Below are 24,560 nucleotides of genomic sequence, written 5' to 3' on the forward strand. Positions count from 1 at the left end.
GTGAATGTGCTATCCAGAATTTTTGCTGACGTTACCTTTGTTGCCATTATTTTCATGTTTCTTTTTGTCTTAAAGTACGTCCATATAGCCTGATTGCCTTCAGCGCACACTTCTCCTGGGGGGTCCTCCATAGGATTGTTCATCAGTGTCAAAACCTTTAGATTCATCAGGCTATCCAAATTCTCTGGAAGACAGGTGATCAAGTTGTCCTCAAGCAGTAATTCTTTCAAAGCTGAAACAGTTTTTTTTCTTTTAAATGATAGGTTTATCTTAAGAACAAGCAAAATTAAAATGTACGCTCTTTAGTCTACTTGCTCTGAAATATTTGTTTCCTGTGCTGTCGTGTCACAAAAGACACAGATTTCATAAGGCAGACCAAGTTCTCTTCCTTATAACAGTTCAGGGTTGTGAGAGCCAGTGCATGAGAGACAGAAAAGTAGTACACGCTAAAAAAAATTGATAATGGTTCATTCCTCCAGGGGCCAAGGACAGGATAAAGATGTATGGTCAGAAGCATTACTAAGGAACAAGCCCACCCTCACCTCTAACCTTTGAATGTCTTGGGGTCCACTCATATTTCTTCATCCTCTTTTCATTAAAGAAAAAGAATCATAGTTTGAAAACTATCTCTAAACCTGAAGATTCAGCACACTATGGCCAAAAACATTTTTTTTTTAATTTGGTCCCCCTAGAAGCTCAGCAAAAGGTTGTTAAATGGATGGATGAACTGATGCATGTACAAATAAAGACTGGTTTAGCCTAGCGTAAAATGTTTGGGTGTTTAAATATGAATCATATAGGACTTTTCATGCCAATCATACAGCCCCAAAAGTCCTGCCTTGCTGGTTTCATCACTCAGGGTCAACACTTTCCCTTTCATTCAAGTGACTTAGTGACCTAGTGCAAATCTGCTACAGGACCCCAACTCCAAATTCTGGCATGTAGTAGGTATTCAGTAAATTAGTGTTGGTTGTATGATGACCATCTGGGTGAATGCTAATTTTCTTAGCAGCTGGTACTTACTCCTCTATTCAATTTACAAGAAACAGTCTAACTGTCTTTGTGAAGTTCTTAGCTGTGCTCATCAGGCATCTGGCCTTCCTTGTCTCACTAGTGAGGCCTGCGAGGAGGTAATAGGGTAGGGCTCAGCTCTCTGAACATTGAGATTGGCCTTTGGTAAATCAAGGAAATGGGACATGCTGGCCTCACACTCCACTAGGCTGAGGATCTACTAAGATTCCTCACCTTGTGCTTGGCAAATGGAATCTGGAAGTTGCTTAAGCAGGTTGTGGCAGCAGTTAAGAATTTCCAGGTTAGGCATGGATCCCAAGGATGTGGGCAGGTACTCCAGATGATTGTTCTCTATATACAACTCTTTAAGATTCTGAAAAACAGAGGTGCCTGGGTGGCTCATTCAGTTAAACATCTGACTTCGGCTCAGGTCATGATCTCACAGTTCATGGATTTGAGCTCTGTGTCAGGCTCTGTGCTGAAAGCTCAGAGCCTGGAGCCTGTTTCTGATTCTGTGTCTCCCTCTTTCTGCCCCTCTCTTGCTCACACTTGTCTCTATCTCTCAGAAATAAACATTAAAAAAATTAAAAAAAAAAGATTCTGAAAAACATGTCAGTAGACCATAATGATCCTTACATTGATCCTTACAATGATCCTTACATTCTAATAACCAGACTCATTGGTGAATTCCCATGCTCTTTCAGTGGGGATACTATTCATTAGGATAAAGGGGGAAACATACTTAAAGAGCCAACATCCAAACATAAAAGTATTTTTGGGTAAAACCATTGGACATGGTTCCCATCTACGCAGGGAAAAGAAAACATGGGAATCTAGCATTTGTTTCACAAGAACTTTATGGAAAAATAATTTGATAATATAAGTATATATATCATTTGCTCGCTTTCAAAAGCTAACTGCCTATAGTAGTGTTACAGAACTGAAATTGCCTCAGGTATCAATCCAACACTGCTCAAGCAGGAGAAGCCAAAATGTGTAGATAATGAGTTAACTATTTGCAAATTCACTGGGCAAAAATATAATGTTTGCATGTCACCCTAAGATTCCAGAGAGCATGGCATAGCATGTCAAGGAGCAAGATGATGAGGAGAGTTCTGAACACAGGGCAAAGCAGTGGAGAATCAGGAAGAGGACCTCTGTGCCACAGGTTGAGAAGCACCTGTGCTATATATACATGCTGTTGTTCAGTTCCACAACCAGGGGCGGGGGTCTGTCGTGGCCCGCACCTACTTTATCATTAGTAAGAGCGCAGTACCACCGACATGGAAAAAAAAAAATCAATTCTTTAAAGTATGCATGGATTAAGACACAGTGGTAGGGCTCCTTTGAATGAAGTGATCTTGTTGCTTTGTTAGGATTTAGCACAGGGCTGAGGACCCATTTCCACAGGAAACTGGGGCAACGTTAAATTACTCTGGTTTGTTTGCCATCATGCAGGAAGGGAGGTCACGCTGATGCATCCAAAATGCGGGCTCCCAGCCATGTGAACTTCAAAATAGTACAATTTTCAGGGGCCTCCTACAAAAGCTAGAAATTAAATGGAAAGCAGCGGGGCTCAATTTCTGCAAATGAAACATGCCAAACCGTACAGTTAAGAGGAGTATGGCACAGCATAATCAACGGCAATCACAACAAAATGTTCTTTGAATATGGATCCAGGGGCTAGAAAAATAGTGGAAGCCTCAGAGTGGAATAATGGCTGCTTGTTAGGGGGTTGGAAATCTAGTATGGATGATTCCACATGCAGCCTATGGGGACACTATTGGGTGTTCTCAGTATCAGCCAACTTAAGGAATCAGTGGGCATGTACTTCTTTGCCTAATCATTTGGGGAGGCTTACCTGTAGTTTACTGATGTCTTCTGGCATATAGGTGAGCTTGGCTCCCTGGTCTTGCCCAATGTATAATTTCTCTAAAGACTCTAAAGAAAGGATTTCTTCTGGAAATGAAGCCAACTGATTTCCTGTTAATCCAAGCATCTTCAGTTTTGAAAGGGATACAAAGTCTGGAGGTAGCTAGAAGTATTCCAAAAAGATAAGTTTCAGGTCAAAATTATTTTTAACAGTAAGAAAATAAATTGGGCTTTTAGTTTTGAGGCAAATTGATAAACATCAAGTACAGCGATTTAGCAATTCCTACTGATGAAAAGTTTGCACACACCTTTGCATATAGAGTATTTATACTTGTAGATCTAAAGTCTGGAGTCCTCCTTTTTCTGACGAGCCTCTCTGCTCTTCAATTTTATGCACTGCTTTAAACTGAAGCAATTTTAAACCTACTTTATTGCAGGTTTTTGAATGGTAGGGTAGCAAATGCTTGATATTACTGAAAAAGTACTAAAGTTATTGGTATAATATTGCAACTATAATATCAACAATTTCAGTTATCAGAACTGATCAATTTAGAAACATGACCTCTCACCCTGAAAGGCTTTAGCTCAGCAATTTAGAAACTTCAGTTGAAATCTCAGTTGGAAGTAAACAAGGAAGATGACTATTATGATTTTATCTGGTCATATTCTGCCTTCCAGTGAATCCCAAGGTTTTACAGGCCCTTTACAGGTATTAGGTAGGCATTTCAGAGACTCCCAACTGTCTGGGCGGGAAGGCCTTGGAAGGGTCGTCTATTCTAATCCCTTAATAGGATGGTTGAATATATTCCACAGCTAGCCATCCAGCACACATTTAAACACCACTTCCTGGAATGAAAAGCTCATTACTTGGATGGAGACCTCTAATCACCAGATTTCCTTCTCGTGTCAAGTCAAAGTCTTGTATGTTCACCTTCAGGTCTCTTTCTGGCACTCTGGAACCACATGGAAAAATCTCATTCTTAAAACGTGGGATGGTCTCCCTATTATGTTACAGAGACACCTGTTTTCTTGGAGAAAAAAGAGCCCAGCTATATAGCTCAAGAGCTTCTTAACTCACTTTGAATCACCTTCCATCATCTGGCTTTACTCCTAATGGGGAAATCGTTCCCCACAGTTCCCAGTCTTAGCCCTAGCCTCTCCTCCACCCGTTCCTCAATCCAGCACCTCTTCTTCATGAGAATGGTTACAGTCCAGCTCAGTCTGACCCCTCGATGGATGGGTGGGATAGATAAATTGGGGAATAGGCCAAAAGAAAGCCCCCTAGAGGGATAACATAGCAGTAAGTCTCACACACCTGCCATCTTTCATATTTTTTCTTTATTGGGTAGGGGGAGCACCCATTTTCCTAAACATGCTATAAGGTGTTTATAGTTTTATTTATTCCTTTACTTATTTTTCAAAGTCAATCTCCAGAGAAGCTGCTGTTTAAGCTTTCCTTCTTGGCTCTTTCAAAATTCTTTACCAGGCACTTAGATCCCTTTGACACAAAGCATCCAAACTAATGGGAAAATGTTTTTCAATCTAACCCCTTCATTAGAACCTAGTAATTTCACATCGCGGTTTAGCTAGCTCATAGGTTTAGCTTTTCTTTTTCAAAGCACATTGAATGTTTAAAGACTTTTTTTTTTTTTCAGGATATTCAAGATCCAATAATTAATCCCATAACAGTCACATTAAAGCACAGTGGAAGTAAATCTGGTTGCATAGAAAACCTACAGAGTGTCAAATGAGGACAGTTATTACTGATGCTCTCACTGAACTATACTCATCGTAAGGTTGAGTTCTCCCTTAACAGAAATGTACCACACAAATAAGACCCATCTAGACACACACTGAAAGCTACTTTTGCATTCACCTAGGCAAGAGAAGGCTACTGGCCAGGCTCCAGGAGCCAGAAACCCATCAGGAAAGTCTTTGGGGTGGGAGAGGTAAGGAGCTGGCCTAAAGGTCACGTGTCATTATACAGACTGGGAGGTTACTGGAGGGATTAGCATAACAGGAAATGAGAAAAACAAACAAAACCCAGAAATACCATCATAAGAACTAGAGAATAGCAGGCAATGGTACACAGAGATTTTCACATTCAGTATAATAATATTGAACATGACCACATTTCAGTGCAGCCTGATTTGTGGTAAAACTTGGTACTGGATGAGGCTTATCTTTAAGGAGCCATCTGTGTGTGATTCCTTCCTCTATTCTGATATCTTAAAGTGTTTCACAGGAAAGGATTAGGTATCATTCATGACTCAATAAGGAATTAAGTCGATGTGTTATTTTTCCCAAAGGCGCTTTATATTTTGAGCCTCTCACTCCCAGTGTGGAATGGCAGACTTTGTCTACTGTAAAAGGAATTTCTTACCTCAGTGGTGGAATGGGGATGGGCAGAGGGCCTATGATAAACTTCTAAAATCCTCCACAATGGGTTGCTGCCTAAGTAGAGATTAAGTCCAAGATTCTCTTCCTAAATCCTAAATTACCATCAAAATGGTTACTTCCTAAAAGGCAGTTTTAAAACTCTATAGGAATTAGAAAAAGAACAACCAATCTCCCCCGCCCCTCCAAAGTTCTAAATTAAAAATCAAATAAGAGATTAAACAAAAACAAAAACACCCCCAACAAACCTTTAAGGCCTAGGACTTGTATAAGGTATGGTGAACACAGCAGCTTGGTGTCCATGGCCGGGAAAAACAGACCTCTTATTTGATCACAGTTGTTGATTTCCAGATGGCCTGATTTCTCCCTCTGTGGTTGTCTTTTGCTTTTAACAGAACCGTTCTTTTAAATTTTCAAATATTAAAACAAATGCATGTGTACTCACCACCGAAATCTTTTGTTAATAAACAAAATGAATGTGTGTCAACTATAGTCAAATAATAAGATTTTTTTAATAAAATCAAATACGGCAATTAAAATTGAGCTCCCCTGGGATCCTCCCCTCATTTCCTTGACTTCCTTTCTCTTCCCAGAGGCAGCCACTACCAAAAATTTAGCGAGTTTTTTTCTAGTTCATGATTTTTTTTAAATAAATGTTTATTCATTTTTAAGAGGGGGAGGGACAGGGGGCCTGAACTGGGCTCTGCACTAACAGCAGAGAGCCCCATGGGGGGCTCGAACTCATTCAACTGGGAGATCATGATCTGAGTCCAAAGTCCAACTGAGCCACCCAGGGGCCCCTCTAGTTCATATTTTTATACTTTTGTTACATTTGTAAATATCCACAAAGTATGTATTAGGTGTGTATATGTATGTAGTTTTGTGTGATTAAAAATTTATAAATGGTGAGGGGCACCTGGATGGCTCTCAGTCAGTTAAGTGCCCAACTTCAGCTCAGGTCATGATGTCTCAGTTCATGGATTCAAGAGCCCTGAATCAGGCTCTGTGCTGACAGCTCAGAGCCTGGAGCCTGCTTCAGATTCTGTGTCTCCCTCTCTCTCTGCCCCTCCCCCACTGGTGCTCTGTCTCTCAAAAAATAAATAAAAACATTAAAAAAGATTTTTAAAAAATTATAAATTGTGTAAGGTTCTGCAACTTGGTGCTTTCCTTTTTAATAAACATCACAATTTTAAGATCTGTCCACATTGGCACATACTCCTCCAGTTCACTTAAACCTTTCGTTTTTTAATTTTATAAATCTAGCACAATCTGTTCATTGCTCTATTGACACGGCCTCCCATGACTGTCGTGGGCTGTCAACACTGTGCTATGAACATTTTTGAACACGTCACCCTGCACACATGGGAGTTTCTTTTGGGACAAATCTGATTTTGCAGTTCACCATGACTGGAGGCCTAAGGCTGTAGGTGTCAGAAAGAAATCTGTGTGAGGAAACCCTGTTCAGAGGGGGTCTTGGTTAAGAACGTAGACTCTGGGGCCCCGCAGCTCTGGGTTGGAGCTCGGTTCTGCCACGTACAGGTGTGTGGCCTTGACGGGTTAGTTAAGCTCCCAGTCTCATTTCCCCCACGTATCGCCGAGGAGAAGATCGCTCACGTCCAAATGAGGACATCAACACCAACTCAGGGCGGGAAAAGCCCCTGTGAGGGCACAGTGACAGCCGGGAAGGGAATCGGTACCTGGCATATTTTATTATCATCCAGGGCCAGGATCTCTAGGTTCCTGAGCGCACAGATCTGCAGCGGAAAGCGTTCCAGATGGTTCTGGCTGAGATCCAGGAAGCGCAGGTTGACCAGCCGCCGGAAGGAGCGCCGCAGCGCCCGCAGACCAGTGTCGCGGAGGTAGAGCAGGTGCAGCGAGGTCCACTTGCAGATGAGGCGTGGCACCTTCTCCAGGTGGTTCCCGCTCAGCCCAATCTCCGTCATCCCAGACAGCTCGGCCAGGGAGTGCGGGAGCGAGTGGAGGCGGTTGTGGGACAGATCCAGCACGGACAGTTTGCTGCACTGGCACAGCGACTCGGGTAGGAGGAGCAGGTTGTTGCGAGCCACGTAGAACTTCTGCAGCCTGGTCAGGTTCCCAATCTCCGGTGGGATGGCAGTTAGTTTGTTGTCATCCAGGTCAACGATCTCCAGGTTGGAGAGAGCACAGAGCTCGGGAGGAAAGACTTCAAACTGGTTTTGCTTCAGGTAGATCTCCCTCAGTTTGGTATGGTTCACTACTTCCTTGGGCAGAGATTTCAGGTGGTTTCCGTCCAGCCCAAGCAGCTCGAGGTGGTGGAGGAGTTTGCAGAGGTCCACGGGGATCTCGGCCAGGTCAGTGTGGTACAGGCGGAGCTCCCGCAGCCCCCGCAGGCCTCTGAGGACAGGAAGGGACGAGGACAGGAGCGGGTTGTCGCTCAGGTCCAGGCCCTCCAGGCTGCTCAGCGTGCCCAGCTCTGGGCACAGCTTTCTCAGCTTGTTCTTGTTCAGGTAGAGGATCCGGACGTTCTTTAAATGCTGAATACCCCGGGGGATTTCTTCAATCTGGTTGTTTTCCAGATGCACTTCTTCTAATTCTTTGAAGTCGAAGATCTCTGGTGGAATGGTAGTCAAGCTCTGATTAGAAGCATCAATGAAAAAGGTTCTAGCAGTGGCCCGTTGTGGATCAACTTTCTGATGAATTTTAACGGAATGTCCTGGTTTTATCATGTCACTTGACATGTTGATGGAAAATGCAAATATCCAAAATCTGAAATAGTGTGAAAAGAAAAAAAAAAATCCATTTACTCACCAGGATTCTTTCTGTCCCTGAGAGAGAGAAAATTTGAGTTGTTTGAATCTAGGGCCTGATGTTCTAACATAGCATGAAATGTAGGTTTTCGTGTTTCATGTTGGGAGAAGAGTTCAAGTATAGACTCCTCCTAACAGGTTGACTTACATGAAGAAAAAAAAAAAAAAAGATTGTCTAAATTCAGTTTTTAAAAATCCCTATCTTGATTCTCTTTGCAGGTAGATGTGGAAGGTTGCAAAAGATTGGTCTTACCACGAACACTGAGAAAACACTTGGAAAAAATAATATTTTAAAATATTATGTTTTTTTTCTTGAAGCCACCAGAGAGTTGTGGATGCAAAGGAGGCCCAACGAATTAATTCTAGAGAAGGACTATCCCTTCCCTAAGTTAGCAAAGACCAGTGGGCACTTTCATGCCCGGTGGCATTTTCAACTTTGGGGACCAGGCAGGCAGAGAAGCCAGCCTTCCATATGCACAGGCAAAGCAACTTCCGAAACCAGGAGAAACCAGTCAAACTTTTAAAAGCCCTGTATGAGCAGCATGGTGGATTAGCACGGAGGAGCCTCAAATGCAGAGCCACCTCTCCCCAGTAGACTGGGGCCGACTCAGTGGCCTAGGAAAAGTTGCAGGCGATCTGGAAAAGCAGAGAGAGGTCCTGTCCTCTCGTGCTTTTAGATCCCTAAGCCTGGCTGGAGGAAGGGGCTTAAATCCCTAAGCGGGACATTTGAAATTGCTGGGAATTGAAATGAACTGCAGCTGCAACCCAGAAAGAATGGAGAAATGGAGAAATAAATCACGTCTGTGGATTAGAACACTCAATGTTAAGATGTCAGTATTACTCAAATTGATCTATAGTTTCAGTGCAACCTCAATCAAAATCTCAGTAGGCTTTTTTTTTTTCTTTTTTGGTAGAAGTTAGCAAGCTGATTCTAAAATTTATATGAAAATGCAAAGAACCTAGAATTGCAAAAAACAATCTTGAATAATCACAAAATTGGCAGACTTGCACTACTGGATTTATAAATTTTGTAAATCTAAGATGTTAATATTGTGTTACCAAAGACTAAGTTGTTGGTCCTTAGTACACACACATACACACACACGCACAAAGCCTAAGATAAAGGGCAGAGAAGACAATGATGTGATGGTAGCTAGGTTGATTGTAGCATCTCTGACTTGCATTCTAGGATGGGGACTTTCCTGCTGGAGTATGGAGCCTCTCATCCACGCAGAGGTCCAGTCCCTAGATGGAGGGGATGTGCTTCGAGCCCCACACTTAATATTACTGCACCTTGCAACACAACAGTGTGTGGTTTAGATCCCCATTACTATATGCCTAGCCTCCAAAAGAGCTCTGGGACAGTGTTGCTCTCTGTTAAAGAAAAGAAAAGACTTATCACTGGTTGAATTATGGCTAGAATGCCGAGAATTATGCCTAGAATGAATTATGCCTAGAATGAGAATTATGCCTGGAATGACAAATGCCAGCATTTGTCATTTGATCATTAGGTAGATTAATACTGTTCAGTCCTGCAGGGTAAAATTTCCAGTGTCCTAAACTACTGACAATACTGAAGGCCTCTAGACAATCCATAGTATACAGACTAAGGTGATACTAGAAATGAAAATAGAGAGCACCCAGGACACTACCTGGGCTAAGCTTTACTCAATGCATTTAATCCTCACTAGAACCCTGAGAAGCAGGCACCATTATGATCTCTGTTTTACAGATACAGATACTAAGTAACTAAAAGGGCTTATCTCAGAACATAGTAGGAAGTGGGGGCTGGATATCCTCACTAAGGATATTTACATCATTTGTTTACAAGAAGCCTGGTTTTTATTAAAATCGGTCTTGGGTGTAAGCATTCAAGCTTGATTTTCTTTTGCAGCCCTTCAGGCAGAGTCATCTGGGGAAGATTCTTGTGGACTAGCCATCTGATTAGGGTTAACACAAGTGTGTCTGGGCATCCAGGTGCATAAAAGAACTTATTTTTTCTAATATTCATCTTCCTCCATGATGAGACCTGCCTAGAATGTCTGAATGTGTGTGTACGTATGTTATCTCACCAGAATCTTATAGCCCACATGTGTTTGGAACCAATTTGATGGCCTCTGAAAGCTATATATATTGTATATCCATTAGCAGACTTAATAAAAGGAGGTTGTAAAGTCAGGATTTGCAACAGCTTGGCCAGTAATTCAGCCACAGTAAATAAGAATGAAGAAGATTGATTCCTTATTTGGCTATTTTTTTTCATTGGGATTGCTACCTCAACGTGGTCAAATTAACTTGTTACAAATCCATATTACTGTGGAATTTCTAAGCGTCATAACCATTGTGTAATTTCAGGGAGCCAGGTTTTGGATAGTTTAATAGTTAGCTCTTTTTTGCTTAACTTTAATGCTTGAGAAAACTATTTAGGAAAAAATGATCAGCCCTCTGAAATTTACATCAAGTGTTGACACTTTGGTTTTCAAGTCTGATTACTCACCAACTGGATGTGTAATGTGAATCTGATAGCATAAATAACCATTTCCAGTTAAATTAGTTTCAAGATTTTACTTAAAACACCTGGGAGATCTTCTCCCTTTAATACAGACGAGCAAAAAGCCTCAATACAGCTAGGACTGGAGAATCATGTAATGGTAATGGTAATGGTAATCCTTTGCTTTGATAACAATTTCTGGGAAACCATAAAATTCCATGAAAAATTTTTAAGTCTCAAGTAATACTGAGATGAAGACTCATATAAAATTCAGACTTGAGTGGAAAACTATTACTATTATAAGCAAGCAACTTTAGATTTTCAGCAGAGGCAAGGGAGAATCTAATCTGCTCAGACAATAATAAAGGAAGATTCTGGGTGTGATATTGTGATAGAATATATATTTGGTCTTTGTTCCCTAGTTCCTGATACAAGAGCGTCTAAAACTTTGGTGTTTTCTGAGTGGTTGGGAAGGAGCATCTTTTGTTATTCATAATAAGCCCCATTCAACCACACCTGAGTCCATACTACTTACTGCCCTCACTCTTATTTGCACCCTGATAGCTCGCTAATGGCAGCTGGTTGCCAGAGGAACCACTCACGTGATTAGAGGGGCGGAGCTTTCAACCCCAGCCCTTGACCTCAGGGGAGGGGAGAGGGGCCGGATGTTGGTTTAATCACCAATTGCCGGCGATGTAATCAATCCTCCCTATGTACTGGAGCCTCTATAAAAACCCTAAACCGAGAGGTTATGGGAGAGCTTTTGGGTTGGTGCTGGAAGGCTAATATTCCCAGAGAAGGCATGGAAACTCTGCGCCCTGTCTTGATACCCTCTCTTCCCCACGTGCATCTCTTCCATTTGGCGGTGCCTGAATGGTAGTTTTTAGAATACAACGGTAATAGTAAGTAAAGTGTTTCCTTGAGTTCTGTAAACCACTAAAGCAAATTATTGAACTTGAGGGAACCCCGACTGATAGTCCGCTGGAACTGGCGACAACCTAGGATTTGTGGCTGGCATCTGCAGTGGGAAGCAGTCTTGTGGGACTGAACCTTCACCCTGTAGGGTCTGTGCTAACTCTGGGTACAGTGTCAGAATTAAATTTTTGGACACCTACTTGGCGTCCGCAGAGAACTGGAGACTTGCTTCTTGGGAAAACCCACACAGTTGGTGTTAGAAGTGTTCTCTAAGTAGAAATTTCATAATTAGTCCTGGGATACTGAGACGTACGATATGTTTTCTTAAGAGAAATAGAAGAAGTCTATTATCTGGTAATGAGCTCTGAAAGGCTTGTAGGTGAAGAGCTCTATCAAGCCCAGGGCCAGTAACCCTTTCCTTTTGAAAACCTCAGATCAGTGACTTAAAGGTAAAAGAGGCCTTAGAGAAACATCTGTTTGCCAGAATTGTTAGCTTGTGCCACACCAGTGTGCCCGTATCACCATCATCACCAAATGATCGATCTGAAATGGCTTCTTAGGACTTGTTGTCTTTAAATAGACTCAAAATGTCATTTTATCCATTTCAAAAATGTTTCTACTTTTCCTTCTTCCACACATATCACCAAACTATAGATCTAGTAATTCATAGACAATGCATTTTTTTATTTGTAGACTGTGGTTTTTTTCCCCTATTGTCTTGCACAATGAGCAAGAAGGTTTGAGGCACTATTTACTACTAATCACTGATATACTTTCTCATCTCATCAGATATTAGGAATGTAAACTTTTCCACCAACTCCCTCTACTCTTCTTTTATCCATGGGCCAACTCAATTTTTTAATAACACTCATATTTCCACCTGCATATTCAGTACCTAAACAACATGTATGCATGATCAATACCAGAAGTCGGCACTTCAGATACTCGTCAGAAAATTCAACCAGGAATTTGCTCTGTTCTGACACCTGCTAGCAGCTCAGTTCAATCTTCTGGTAGTTGGGGGGGAAAGAGCTAGTGGGTGTGTTAAACATTAATTCTCCCAGATCCTTTGAGTTCTATCTCCGTGTTAGCAGGAAACAACTTCCCTAGACCCTATTATCTGTTTCCTCAAGATAGGACTTCCTTAGATCATAATTAAACACCATGCTGTTGGCTTTTTAAACAGTTAAACAATCATTTGAAAAATATTTCTATAAAACTATAGTCAAAGACGTGTCTGTTAAGTTACTTATATAAAGATACACCTACTGAATCTTCCTACTATAAGGTGCCAGAGGAAAGTAAATGCTGCCATTTACAGGGGCACCTGGGTGGCTTAGTCGGTTAAGTGTCCAAGTTTGGTTCAGGGCATGATCTCGCAGTTCATGGGTTCAAGCCCTGCGTCGGACTCTGTGCTGACAGCTCAGAGCCTGGAGCCTGCTTCGGATTCTGTGTCTCCCTCTCCTCTGCCTCTCCCCTACTTGTACTCTGTCTCTCTCAAAAAACAATCATCAAGAAAAATTAAAAAAAAAAAAAAAAAGAAAGAAAAATGGGGACTACATACTTCCACATATTTTCTTTGGTTCTGACTTCTAGAAAGCCGAGATTCAAGTTAGACCTCCTGACACATAAGCACCCAGTGAATCCACTTAAGTTTCCTTGAAGCCAGCTCAGCAACATCTGTTTCCCCTACCTCCCTGCCCCTCAGTCACTAATTCTCAAGGGGCAGGTCTTAAAAATTACATCCCTCCTCCATCTGGAAATCATTGGGTTAATGAAAAATGTACTGACGGAAATGAGTTGTACATGTGGTCGGTATTTTTTTGGCCATCCTATTTGATATGCATTTTGACACACAGCCTGTAGTTCTGTGCAAATACTTTGTTTTGCTAAGGTTCACATGGAGAACAGTGCTTTAAGTGCTGTTTGGTGAAAAGCAGCTCTTTTCTGTTTGTTCTGACCTTGTTTAGTAGTCACTCTCTAGAACAAAAGTCTGATTGGCACTTCTTGCTCCTTTAAAAGTGTATCCCTCCCTTCCCCTAGAGCAGCAATTAATCCTTAACAACTCCTCACTTTCCTCTACTTGACTTCAAATACTTTGAGAGGGGTAGGGACTGCAGATGCTGAATTGTGCCCACATTCATGCTTTAGTATTTCAAGCTACCTCTATTGGTAGAACGGGGCGGGGGGGGGGGGGGTGGTAAATGAAAACAGTATTTTCTATCATGTTTAACCTGAAGTAATTCAAGTGATGGGCACAGTCTGTGGGCTACACAGAGACCCCTGCCTCCTAGCACAATTTGCTAACAGTGGAGTGCTCTTCTGGAATTGCCTAGTGGGGTAGCTTCCAGGAGAGAGGTCTTGGACACTTTATTTTTCACCTTTGAACAGTGTTCATAAATGTCCTGGTTTCACCTTGAGGGTGTTCCTTCTATCCTCCAGGCACGGAGTCTCTGGTTGGTTCCAGAGCTCTCTCCAGGGCCCTTCAGCTGCTTCCTCTGCAGTCTATGGTTAACCCCAAACAGAAGACCTTTCCTTTCCTCCTTCCTCTTTTTCTCTCTCCCACATCCAAGTACCAAATCCTGAGCATGCTTCCCTGTACCTCTTGCTGGGTTTTGTCCCCATCTCCTCCTTTCACTGAGTCCAGCCTCGGCTGAGGCCCTATCTCTGTTGGGCTACTGAGGCTGCTTCAGAGTCTCCCCTAGATCCTGTCAAATCCACCCTCCACCAGCTGTTTCCTATCTGAGGGCTCCCAGCACCTTGCCCCCTATCAGCTGTGCTTCTCAGAGGATGCGCAGGGCTCCGTGTGGATCTGGCCCTACCCGCCTCCCCCCCCCCCCCCCCCCCATACTCATCTAGGCAGCCCCAAGTACCTGTGTGTCTCCAGCACCTGGGACGGATTCGCTGGGGCCGGTCAGAGAGTCACCTCCGACAAAAAGCCCTCCCTGATACCCCCGCCCCAACACAAGACTGATCTACATACCCCTTTCAGCTTCCTTAGCTCCGGACCCTATCTGTCCTGGTGCTACCACGTTCTTCTGTACTTGGCCCCCCGCAGATATGTGCACGCTTTGGGGAGGGACTGTGTCACAATCGTCATTGTAGCCCTGGCCCCCAGCCTATCAGCCGTGCCCACTAAACCTCAAGAACTTCTCCCTGCAAAGGAACCGGGGCACCCTCCATCTGTGTTTTTAACCCAGGTCAAGGTGACCCGAAGCCAGGCGGGGGTGACCGAGGAGCCTCCATAGCATTGGCGGTCACCGCCTGCCCAGACAGGCCTCAAGGGCCCAAGTGGGTAATGGATGCGCAGTGGGCTGGAGGTGGCGTTCAGCGTCTGGCGGTTACCCGAGCCCTGGTGCAGCTGGCAGGAGGCCTGGGACTGGGCAGGCGCATGCGCGCGGTCGTCATGACAACTCCACCGCGTCTCTGGGGGCGTAAAGGGACATGCGGGGCGGTGGGAAGGTGGCGGCCCGGGCTAAGTCCCCGTCTCCTCCTCCCGCTCCCACTACAATCCCTACTACGTCCTGGGCCCCGGCCGACAGGAGCGGTAAGAAATAGGGTGTCCTTCGGCCCCTGCCTGGCCAGGTGGAGCGGGCGAGGGGCGCTACCCCAGCCGCGGGCTTGCTCGCACCAGCCCTTTCCTCCGAGCCGGCTGCCGGCCTGAGGCGGCTTGGCAGGAGGGTGCCCCTGGGAACCCCAGCTGTGGCCAGAACTTTGGGGCCCCCCACATGTGGGTGGGAGGGGAGCCCCACGATCCGCCCCCTTCCTCCCCCAGGGTCTGCCCTTCACTTGATAGGTTGTCCTGGGGGAGGTGTGTCTATTGATTTGCTCTCCCGTCTCAGGGAAGGGTGTGTAGGTGCTCCTCTTGCGCCCTTTTTTGTGTGCAAGCTCCAGAAAGCGGGGCCTGGGTGGGCAAGAGGGTCTCGAGTATGGTCTGCACACCCCTCCTCCTGCCTCCTCCAGCCTCCTTCCTCCTGCCCCATCCTCCTGCCGTCCATTTTTTTTTTTTTTTTTAAAGTTTATTTATTTTTGAGAGAGCACGTAGCAGGGGAGGGGCAGAGAGGGAGAAAGGGGGAGAGAGAGAGAGAATCCCAAACAGGCTCAGTAGGACCCCTTTTGCTGGGCTCAAACCCAAGAACCATGAGCTCATGATCTGAGCAGAAATCAAGAATGGGTTGCTTAACTGACTCAGCCACCCAGGTATTCCTCACTGTTTCCATTTTGGATGCCTGTTTTTGTTTCTTTGTCTTTTTAAATATATTTTTAAATGTTTATTTTTGAGAGAGTGAATGAGAACAAGCAGGCGAGGGGCAGAGAGAGAGGGAGACAGAATCCTAAAGCAGGCTCCAGGCTCTGACCTGTCAGCACAGAGGTCATGTGGGGCTTGAACTCATGAGTAGTGAGGTCATAACCTGAGCTAAGTCAGACCACCCAGGGGCCCCTGGATGCTTGTTTTAAAGGGTTGTGTGCTTGTAGATATGGAACTGTGCTAGAAGCTTTACCTATTCCTTACTGCATCTGTGAGATGGGCGTCTAGCTCTGCCTCTAGCATAAGAGGAAGTTTAAGATGGGAGAATTTAAATAACTTGTACTTGTTCAAAGTCACACAGCTGATCCTGGATAGGCACTTACTCTGACTCACTCCCAACCCTTGGATTTCCCCAGTACTTGCGTGGTGCCAGTGTAGGAGGGCATAGGGGACCACCTCCAAATTGAGCCCCTGCCCACTTTTTTTTTTAATATAGAATTTTTAAAAAGTGGTCCTAGGTGGAAAATATTTGGAATATAAGACTTTGGCATGGATTAAAAATGACATTTGGGTTAGACTTTGACATTTTCTTGTGTAACTGGTATTCCTAGTCTTAGCTTTACAATTGGAACACTGACATTATTTTCCGTGAATATGAATACAGGAAATAAATTACTGATGTCATAAAATCCCAACATACAGTACTTAGGTGAATTTTAAATGAAAGAGAGCATAACAGGAAAAATATACCAGAAACTTTTAAACACTTTAAATCCACAGTCGGGTAATAAGAATTTTTCGTATTAACTTTTTTTAGCTATATTTAGTGTATAGTTTAAGATTCCCGCCTTCTTTCAAAGAAACAGGATTTCTAAGTCTGACGCATTTCTCCTGCATGTCCCGGGTGTGCTGTGGCCAGCTGAAGGCAGGCACTGAGCCTCAGAGATTCTCACGGTAGTCTTCTGTTTTTAACACCAAGGATGGGGCTCCTGGGTGGCTCAGTTGGTCGAGGGTCCGACTTCAGCTCAGGTCATGATCTCATGGTTTGTGAGTTTGAGCCCCGTGTCAGGCTCTGGGCAGACAGCTCGGAGCCTGGAGCCTGCTTCAGATTCTGTGTCTGCCTCTCTGTCCCTCCCCCCATTCCGTTCGCGTTGTCTGTCCGTCTGTCTCTCTCAAAAATAATTGTTAAAATTTAAAAAACAAAACAAGGAAGGTAGTAGAAGGGAGGAAACAAGCCCAGTGGGAGTCCAGCTCCAACAAGTAAATGTGCTTGAGATCTGTTTGCTTTGTTTCCTGTCGAGAATGCTAAAGTAGCATTTTGTAGATTGAATTCCATGTGAACCCTGGTCACATAAGTCTGGGAGATGCAGTATTTTTATTCTCCCTTCTCTCCAGGCTCAATAATTTAAAGACTCTTTACGCTCTTGAGTGTTTTTAATGTCCAGAGAAGTGTTATACAGATAGGGGTCTGTTTAGCTTTGTTTACTGCAGTGCTTCCCAAGCTTATCTGACAATAAGATCTATTCTACTTAGAACATCTTTTTTAAAAAATATTTATTTTTGAAAGAGAGCGTGCGGGGTAGGGGTACAGGGAGAGGGGGATAGAGGATCCAAGCGGGCTCTGCACCGACAGCAGTGAGCCTGATGTGGGGCTTGAACTCAAGAACCGTGAGATCATGACCTAAGCCAAAGTCAGATGCCCAACTGACTGCACCACCCAGGTGCCCCAGAGTATCTTTGATCATTTCATAGATTAGTATTCTAAAGAGCACAATTTGGGAGATATTGTGCTAAAATTTTGTTTAAATACATGAAGACTTCCTAAAATAAGTGAAGGGTTTCTTAGGTACCTCCACACACAAGAGAGGAAATTCTGTTGACATAAAAAATTTTCAGAGAATGACATGGGAAAACTCACAACATAATGTTAAAAGATCTGGAACTGTACTGAAATATTCCAATTTTGTTTAAAAATGCTAATAAGTACATATGTGAGAAAAACATTTGGGAGGAAATACCCACAGGCCTCAGTTATAATGGTTCTTTGGCAGTGGGATTGCTGATAAATGTTTATTTTTTTTTATACTGAAATTTCCAAGTTGTCTGGAATAAGTGGGTTAATTTTTGTTAAAGCTTATTATTTAAATTTTTTTAATGTTTATTTATTTTTGGGAGAGACAGAGACAGAATGTGAGTGGGTTAGGGGCAGAGAGAGAGGGAGACAATACCGAGCTGTCAGCACAGAGCCCAACGCGGGACTCGAACTCACAAACCATGAGATCGTGACCCAAGCTGAAGTCACACGCTCAACCGACTGAGCCACCCAAGTGCCCCTTTAAAGCTTATTCTTTTTTTTTTTTTTTTAATGTTTTTATTTATTTTTGAGACAGAGACAGAGCATGAACGGGGGAGGAGCAGAGAGAGAGGGCACAGAATCCGAAGCAGGCTCCAGGCTCTGAGCTGTCAGCACACAGCCTGACGCGGGGGCTCGAACTCACAGACCGTGAGATCGTGACCTGAGCCGAAGTCGGACGCTCAACCGACTGGGCCACCCAAGTGACCCTTTGAAGCTTATTCTTAAAAACTGTTAAGAAAAGTTTACTGCTTTCCTTTTTAATACAACGTTCCTCATCTTAAATCTTGTTTTGCAAATTTGTTTAGTAAACTCTTGGGTTCATATAATGTAGAAATCTACTCAGCAAAAATCTCAGCAAAGAACATCTGTTGAGATGCAGAGACTCAAAGAGGCTGGCTCTGAAGACACTAGGTTGGTTGAGTCGTGAGATCTCTGAGCACAGATTTTTTTTTTCAAGAGACTTACACAAAAGATAGGACAAAAACAAAGATAGTGGCATGTGCTTCTAAGGAGAGTGACAGCATAGCTTCTACCCTGGAAGGCGTGGGTCTGGCAAAAGATCCTTTTAAATTAATATGAAAAACTAAGACCTTTAAGGAAAGCAGCAGGTGTAACAAAGGAGAGAGTTCAACTCCTGCATTGTTTCAGTCTTCTTTGTTAAGGGCTGAACAGAGCAAAATCAATCTTTAGAAAGAGCAAAGGGGGTGTCTGGGTGGCTCAAGTGTCCAAATTGGGCTCAGGTCATGATCCCACAGTTTGTGGGTTCGAGTCCCACATCAGGCTCGCTGCTGTCAGCACAGAGCCTGCTTTGGATCCTCTGTCCCCACGCTTCTGCCCCTCCCCACTGGTTCCTTCTCTCTCAAAATAAATAAACTTAAAAAAAAAAAAAAATAGAGGAAATGGAAGGCTAGGGTAGGTGAAGAGCTGCTATGAGCCAGGCCTCCACTTAGTGTAAGGAGGAACTGACAGCTATATTCAAAGATGCATCAGCCTGCATGGTATAGAGGGTATCCAAGAAGCCTATGGGATGTGGTGATTTTTCAGATCTTTTTAAAGTTTAGATTCTCTGATAGAATTGTCTTTATCTGAAGTCATGATAAGAAAGTGTGAGTCATCCTAACCTAAGGTGGCAGAGTGGAAAGAGGCTTTGGAGTCAGTTTTTATACTCTGCCCTCATTAGCTGTATGGTTTTGGACAAAATATTTAATTTTTATGAATATCCTTTTCCTCAGCTACCAGGCCTGTAGTTCTTCTCCCTTTGTGTCGCTTCCCAGTTAGTGTCTGCCTACCCTCAGTGGGGGCTTCTATGGCTCTTGTTCGAATGGCATTTTCATTCGCCTCGATTCCTTCTATTTTCCCCCTCTTGCTCTTAATCCCATCTCCTTTTCTTCCCTACCCCTGACTCTATTCACATACACATTCGTATCTTTGGAAGAAGTGTAATTTTTTTTTTTTTTTTTGCGGGGGGCAGCGGGGAGGGTGTAGAGGGAAAGGGAAAGGTCCCGGTATAATTCACATTGTGAAGAGTAATGCACTACTTTTTCAAAAGTTCCAGAAATTATTGGCAGTCTCCAGGAAGATTATTATAATCTATGTATGGAAAAGTCCAGGAAAATTAATTCCTTTGTATGGCATCTACTCCAGGAAGTGGATGAAGAAATTGAAAAGGGGTAAGGAAGACAAATACTTGATTACATAAGTAATATTCACTGATAATCATCTGTGTGAAAATTCTGGAATACTGAGTGATTTGTTTAAGGCCACTTGCAAATCCTTTTTAAAATGGACGTACTTTTTGATTCAGAGAGGTAGATGATGGACAGTGTTAGTCCCGGAGGTAGCGGAGTATATGGGGACGAACACGAGACCAGTGGCTCTCAGCTCCAGATTTGTGCTGAACTCCTGTGGGCTGGATTTATTTATGAAAATCGTTGAAGTCTTTGATGTCATTATCTGTCAAGTGGAGATACATTGTTTTGTGTGTGAGAAAAATTCTATAATATAAAAGTGTCTGTAAAATCTGTAGAATATTCAGCCCTCTTAAGTTACTTGATGTGAATCTATATTGTGACACATACTTGGTTTCAGTAAATGCTATTCATGACGTTACTATTTACACATGAGGGAAAAAGTGCTTTTATTTCTTTACTGGGTTTCTTTTTTGTATTTTAACAGATTGGAAGGAATCATATTAAACATTCCTGGTAACAGTCGCTTAATGCCAGCAGAAAGAATAACAGGTGAAGATTTTTGGATTCTTTCCAGAATTTTAAAGAAGAATCCACATATTAATGGTATATGCTTCCTTAAGAATCGTTGCCTCTTGCTTTCATTTTCCTGATTTTAATTATTCATTATAAGGAATATCTGCCTCTATTCATCCGTGTTCTCCAGGTTTGGATGTTAGATATAACCTCATGAGTGATGTTGGTGCATACTATGCTGCAAGACTGCTTCAGGTATTTTACTGCAACATGTTCTTAGTTCTTTTTGTTTTTTTCCCAGGAGTCAGTTAAGAACCAGTCCTTTCTTTGGAATGTGCGGAGTTTGAATACCCTAAGCCTGCTAAGTTAACCCTTTATTACAGACTTCACTTTGGAACTGCCCAGGCTGAAGTGCTGCATTATGGTTGCATTTTATTTAAGAAATACAGTATGGTCAAAAAAACAAAACAAAACAAAACAAAAAACATGTGGTCCACCAATCAGATAGGTGTACTTTAAGAAAAGGCCCTTGTTCCAACCTCAGACGATTGGCAAATATGTGTATGTGTCTGTTTTTTCAGTTAAAATGTTTAAGGCAGCATATATCACTTACTCACTACCTCTCTTGAATTCACTTTTTAAGTTCTTACTTGTCCCAATCTCAACTGCTAAACGTGTTTCCAATGAGTTTAAAAGTGATTTTAAAATTCTCCTATCCATGAGATAGCACACAACGTAAGGACAGAGTGAAGATTAAAAAAGAATATAAACTAAATAATTTATTCTCAACAATTACAAAAATGCTGCAAAAGTCATCAAAATGTTCTGTTTACAGTGAAACCACCTAGTCTCGTGGCACACCCACAAAGTGATAGTTTTGCAAAATGTCCAGGTCCTGACCTTGTACTATATTTATAACACTTGAAATACACTGAAAACCCACCTGTATATTTATCAGTAGACTACTGATACCTAGAGCTCCTGAGTCCTCTTTTGCAAACTTGTACACTCACACTTTGTAAGCACATTCGTACTTTGAATCATTGATCAAAAAGGAATGTGGTCTTTTTCTTTCATTTATATTGCAGTTATGTTTAAATGAGAATGGTAATCTCCACCCCCTCCCCCGGCCCTTAATGGTAGTTTCTTGTGCTGGACTTACAGATTTTCTATGTTGCAAAGATTTTCTTTGGAGGTGAATACTTTTATTTAAATAAAGCAGCTCCTAGATTGATTTGTTTCCTAATAATTGCATTCCTAATAATAGTTTCTTTTCTCTCCTTATTATAGAAACAACATAAACTCATTTATTTAAATCTTATGTTTAATGATATTGGGCCCGAAGGTGGAGAATTGATTGCTAAAGCACTACATGTAAGCATTTAAATACCTTAAACCAACATTTTCTTTGGGAATTTTAACTTCTGATAGCTTGTAATCAACATAATAAAATATCACTGTGAACTTACATTATTATGCAAATGTGTACTTTTATTGCACTTCGATGTATTAAAATGTAATATTACAAGCACTTTTGAACTCAGTTTTAAAAAAATGATTATTTATTTATTTTGAGAGAGTGAGCGAGCAGGGGAGGGACAAAGAGAAAGGGAAAGAGAGAGAATCCCAAGCAGGCTCCACATTGCCAGCATAGAGCCCGGTGTGGGGATCAAACCCATGAACCGTGAGATCATGACCTGAGCCAAAACCAAGAATCAGACACTTAACTGACTGAGCCACCCAGGTACCCCTAAAAATAAACAGCTCTATTGAGGTATAATTCACATACATAAAAATTTACTTTTTTCCATAAAAATTTACCTTTAAGGTGTTCAGCTCTGTGGGTCTTTGTATATTCAGAATTGTGCAACCATCACTGCCTATTTTTAGAACTTTTCATCCCCCAAAGATGCCGCAAAGCCATTAGCAACCCTTCTCCATGCTTCTTTCACTCCCCAGTGAGTGTTCATCCATATTGTAACACACTTCATTCCTTCTTATTGCCTAATAATATTCCATGGTTTGGATATATCCTATTTTCTTCATCTATCAGTTAAAGGACATTGGGTTTCCACTTTTTGTCTATAATAATGCTATAATAATGTGAATTATATATAATAATGTGAATATTTGCACATTTTTGTGTGCGTAGGTTTTCCATTTTCTTGGGTATATACCTAGGAGTGAAACTGCTAGATCATTTGGTAATGGTGTTCAACATCTTGAGAAACTGCCAAACTGTTTTCCAAAGTGGCTGTCCCTTTTTACGATTCCACCAGCAATGTGGAGTGTTTTAATTTCTCTACATCCTCACCAGCACTTGTTACGGTCTTGATTTTAGCCATCCTGGTGGATATGAAGAGGTTTTGTGGTTTTGATTCTCATTTCCCTCATAAATAATGATGTTGAGCATCTTTGCATGTGCCATTCTTTGGAGAAACGTCTATTCGGTGCCCATTTTTAAATGGTTTTAGTTGTCTTTTTATTTTTTCAACGTTTTTTATTTATTTTTTTTTTTATTTTTGGGACAGAGAGAGACAGAGCATGAACGGGGGAGGGGCAGAGAGAGAGGGAGACACAGAATCGGAAACAGGCTCCAGGCTCCGAGCCATCAGCCCAGAGCCTGACGCGGGGCTCGAACTCACGGACCGCGAGATCGTGACCTGGCTGAAGTCGTACGCTTAACCGACTGCGCCACCCAGGCGCCCCTTAGTTGTCTTTTTAAACTGTGAGAGTTCTTTACATGTTCTGGATGTAAGTCCCTTATCAGATACATGAGTTGCAAATGTTTTCTCTCATTCTGTAGTTTAGGTTGCCTTTTCACTTCCTTAATGGTGTCTGTCCTTTGAAGCACAAAATTATTTAATTTTGATAAAGTTCGATTTATTTTTTCTTTTGTTGTTTGTGCTTTTGTTGTTATATCTAAGAAGGCTTTGCTTAACTCGAAGTCATGAAGATTTACACTTGCGTATTCTTCTAACAGTTTTGTTTTAGCTCTTTCATTTAGTTATTTGATCCATCTTGAGTCAATTTTTGTATATGATGTGAGGTGGGAGTCTAACCTCATTCTTCTGCATGTGGATATCCAGTTGTCCCAATACTATTTAAGACTGTTCTTCCCCATTAATTTTCTCGATCGATTATAAATGGCTTATTTCTCTATTCTTCATTCTATTAACCTGTATTTTGATCCTTATGCCAGTCCCACACTATCTTGATTACTGTAGTTTGTAGCCAGTTCTGAAGTCAAGAAGCATGGGTCCTTTCTGTTTCAAGATGTGCTGGTCCCTTGCATTTCCGTATGAAATTTAAGATCAGTTTATCAAGTTCTGCAAGAAAAACAAGGATTTTTGAGAGGAATTGCTTTCAGTCTTTAGATCAGTTTGGGGAGTATTGCCATCTTAACAGTATTAAGTCTTCTGATCCACGAACATGGGAAGGGTTTCCATTTATTTAGGTTTTTCATTTCCTTCAACAGTGCTTTGTTTTTAACGTACAAGTCTTGCTTTTGCTAAATTTATTCCTAACGTTTTATTCTTTTTGATGCTATTGTAAATGGGATAACCTTAATTTCAGTTTTGGGTTGTTTATTGCTAGTGTGTAGAAATACGATTAAAACAAAATACACACACACACACACACACACACACACACACACAATTGGTCTTTTGCCCTGCAGTCTCACTGAACTCACTAGTTCTAACAGCTTTTTTGGTGGATTCCTTTGGATTTTCCATAAATAAGATCACATTATATGCAGAGATGGTTTTACTTCTTTTCCAATCTGGATGCCTTTTTTGTTTCTTTTCCTTGCCTAATTGGTCTAGAATCTCCAGTACAATATTAAATAGAAGTGTTAACAGTAGACGTCATTGCCTTCTTCCTGCTCTTAAGGGGTTTGGATTAACTTTAACTATTTGCACTTACATGTCTTCTGATATTTACTCATCAGCATATTGAAATGTCTGTAGTTTTATTTGTGAAAGAATTATCAAAAGAGTGGAATAAGAGTTAAACTTTGCAAATGTTTGAGAAATTATATTCCTTTAGAAGTGATACAGGGAGAATATGGAATGAGTACTTAATGGGTATAGTGTCTCCTTTTGAGGAGGTAATAAAAATACTTTGGAACTAGCTATGTGATGGCCGTATAACACTGTGAATTTATTAAAAGCCAGTGAATTGTACACTTTAAAATGGTTAACTTTGGGTTATGTGATTTCACCTCAAAAAAAAAAAAGTGGCATAATTCTGTTAGAAAACAAACTTACAGATTTCC

At 42.0% G+C, this 24,560-nt stretch overlaps 2 protein-coding genes across 9 annotated transcripts in view; one reads left to right on the forward strand and one right to left on the reverse strand.

The window, feature by feature from the left end:
- Nucleotides 1–14,917, reverse strand: part of LRRIQ4 (leucine rich repeats and IQ motif containing 4) — a 27,790-nt gene extending 12,873 nt beyond the window's left edge. For 2 of the 4 annotated variants that reach the window (XM_078432174.2, XM_078432173.2), the window contains exons 1-5: nt 14,456–14,917; nt 6,978–8,025; nt 2,873–3,046; nt 1,246–1,384; nt 36–232 (exon numbers count right to left, since the gene is read on the reverse strand). In XM_078432174.2, coding sequence (XP_078288300.2) covers nt 36–232; nt 1,246–1,384; nt 2,873–3,046; nt 6,978–7,997 — 1,530 coding nt within the window. In that variant the 5' untranslated portion in view covers nt 7,998–8,025; nt 14,456–14,917. The other 2 variants (XM_078432176.2, XM_078432175.2) reach the window with 2 other exon arrangements.
- Nucleotides 14,905–24,560, forward strand: part of LRRC34 (leucine rich repeat containing 34) — an 18,429-nt gene continuing 8,773 nt past the window's right edge. Inside the window, exons 1-5 of one of the 5 annotated variants that reach the window (XM_060639190.1) lie at nt 14,905–15,019; nt 19,627–19,747; nt 20,253–20,371; nt 20,472–20,536; nt 21,572–21,655. In XM_060639190.1, the coding sequence (XP_060495173.1) occupies nt 14,917–15,019; nt 19,627–19,747; nt 20,253–20,371; nt 20,472–20,536; nt 21,572–21,655 (492 nt within the window). In that variant the 5' untranslated portion in view covers nt 14,905–14,916. Of the gene's footprint in view, nt 15,020–15,583; nt 15,673–19,626; nt 19,748–20,252; nt 20,372–20,471; nt 20,537–21,571; nt 21,656–24,560 lie in introns of those variants that run through there. The other 4 variants (XM_081790108.1, XM_081790107.1, XM_081790109.1 and 1 more) reach the window with 4 other exon arrangements.

The sequence above is a fragment of the Panthera onca genome, chromosome C2, assembly GCF_046562875.1.
Source record: "Panthera onca isolate mPanOnc1 chromosome C2, mPanOnc1 haplotype 2, whole genome shotgun sequence".
NCBI lineage: Eukaryota > Metazoa > Chordata > Mammalia > Carnivora > Felidae > Panthera > Panthera onca.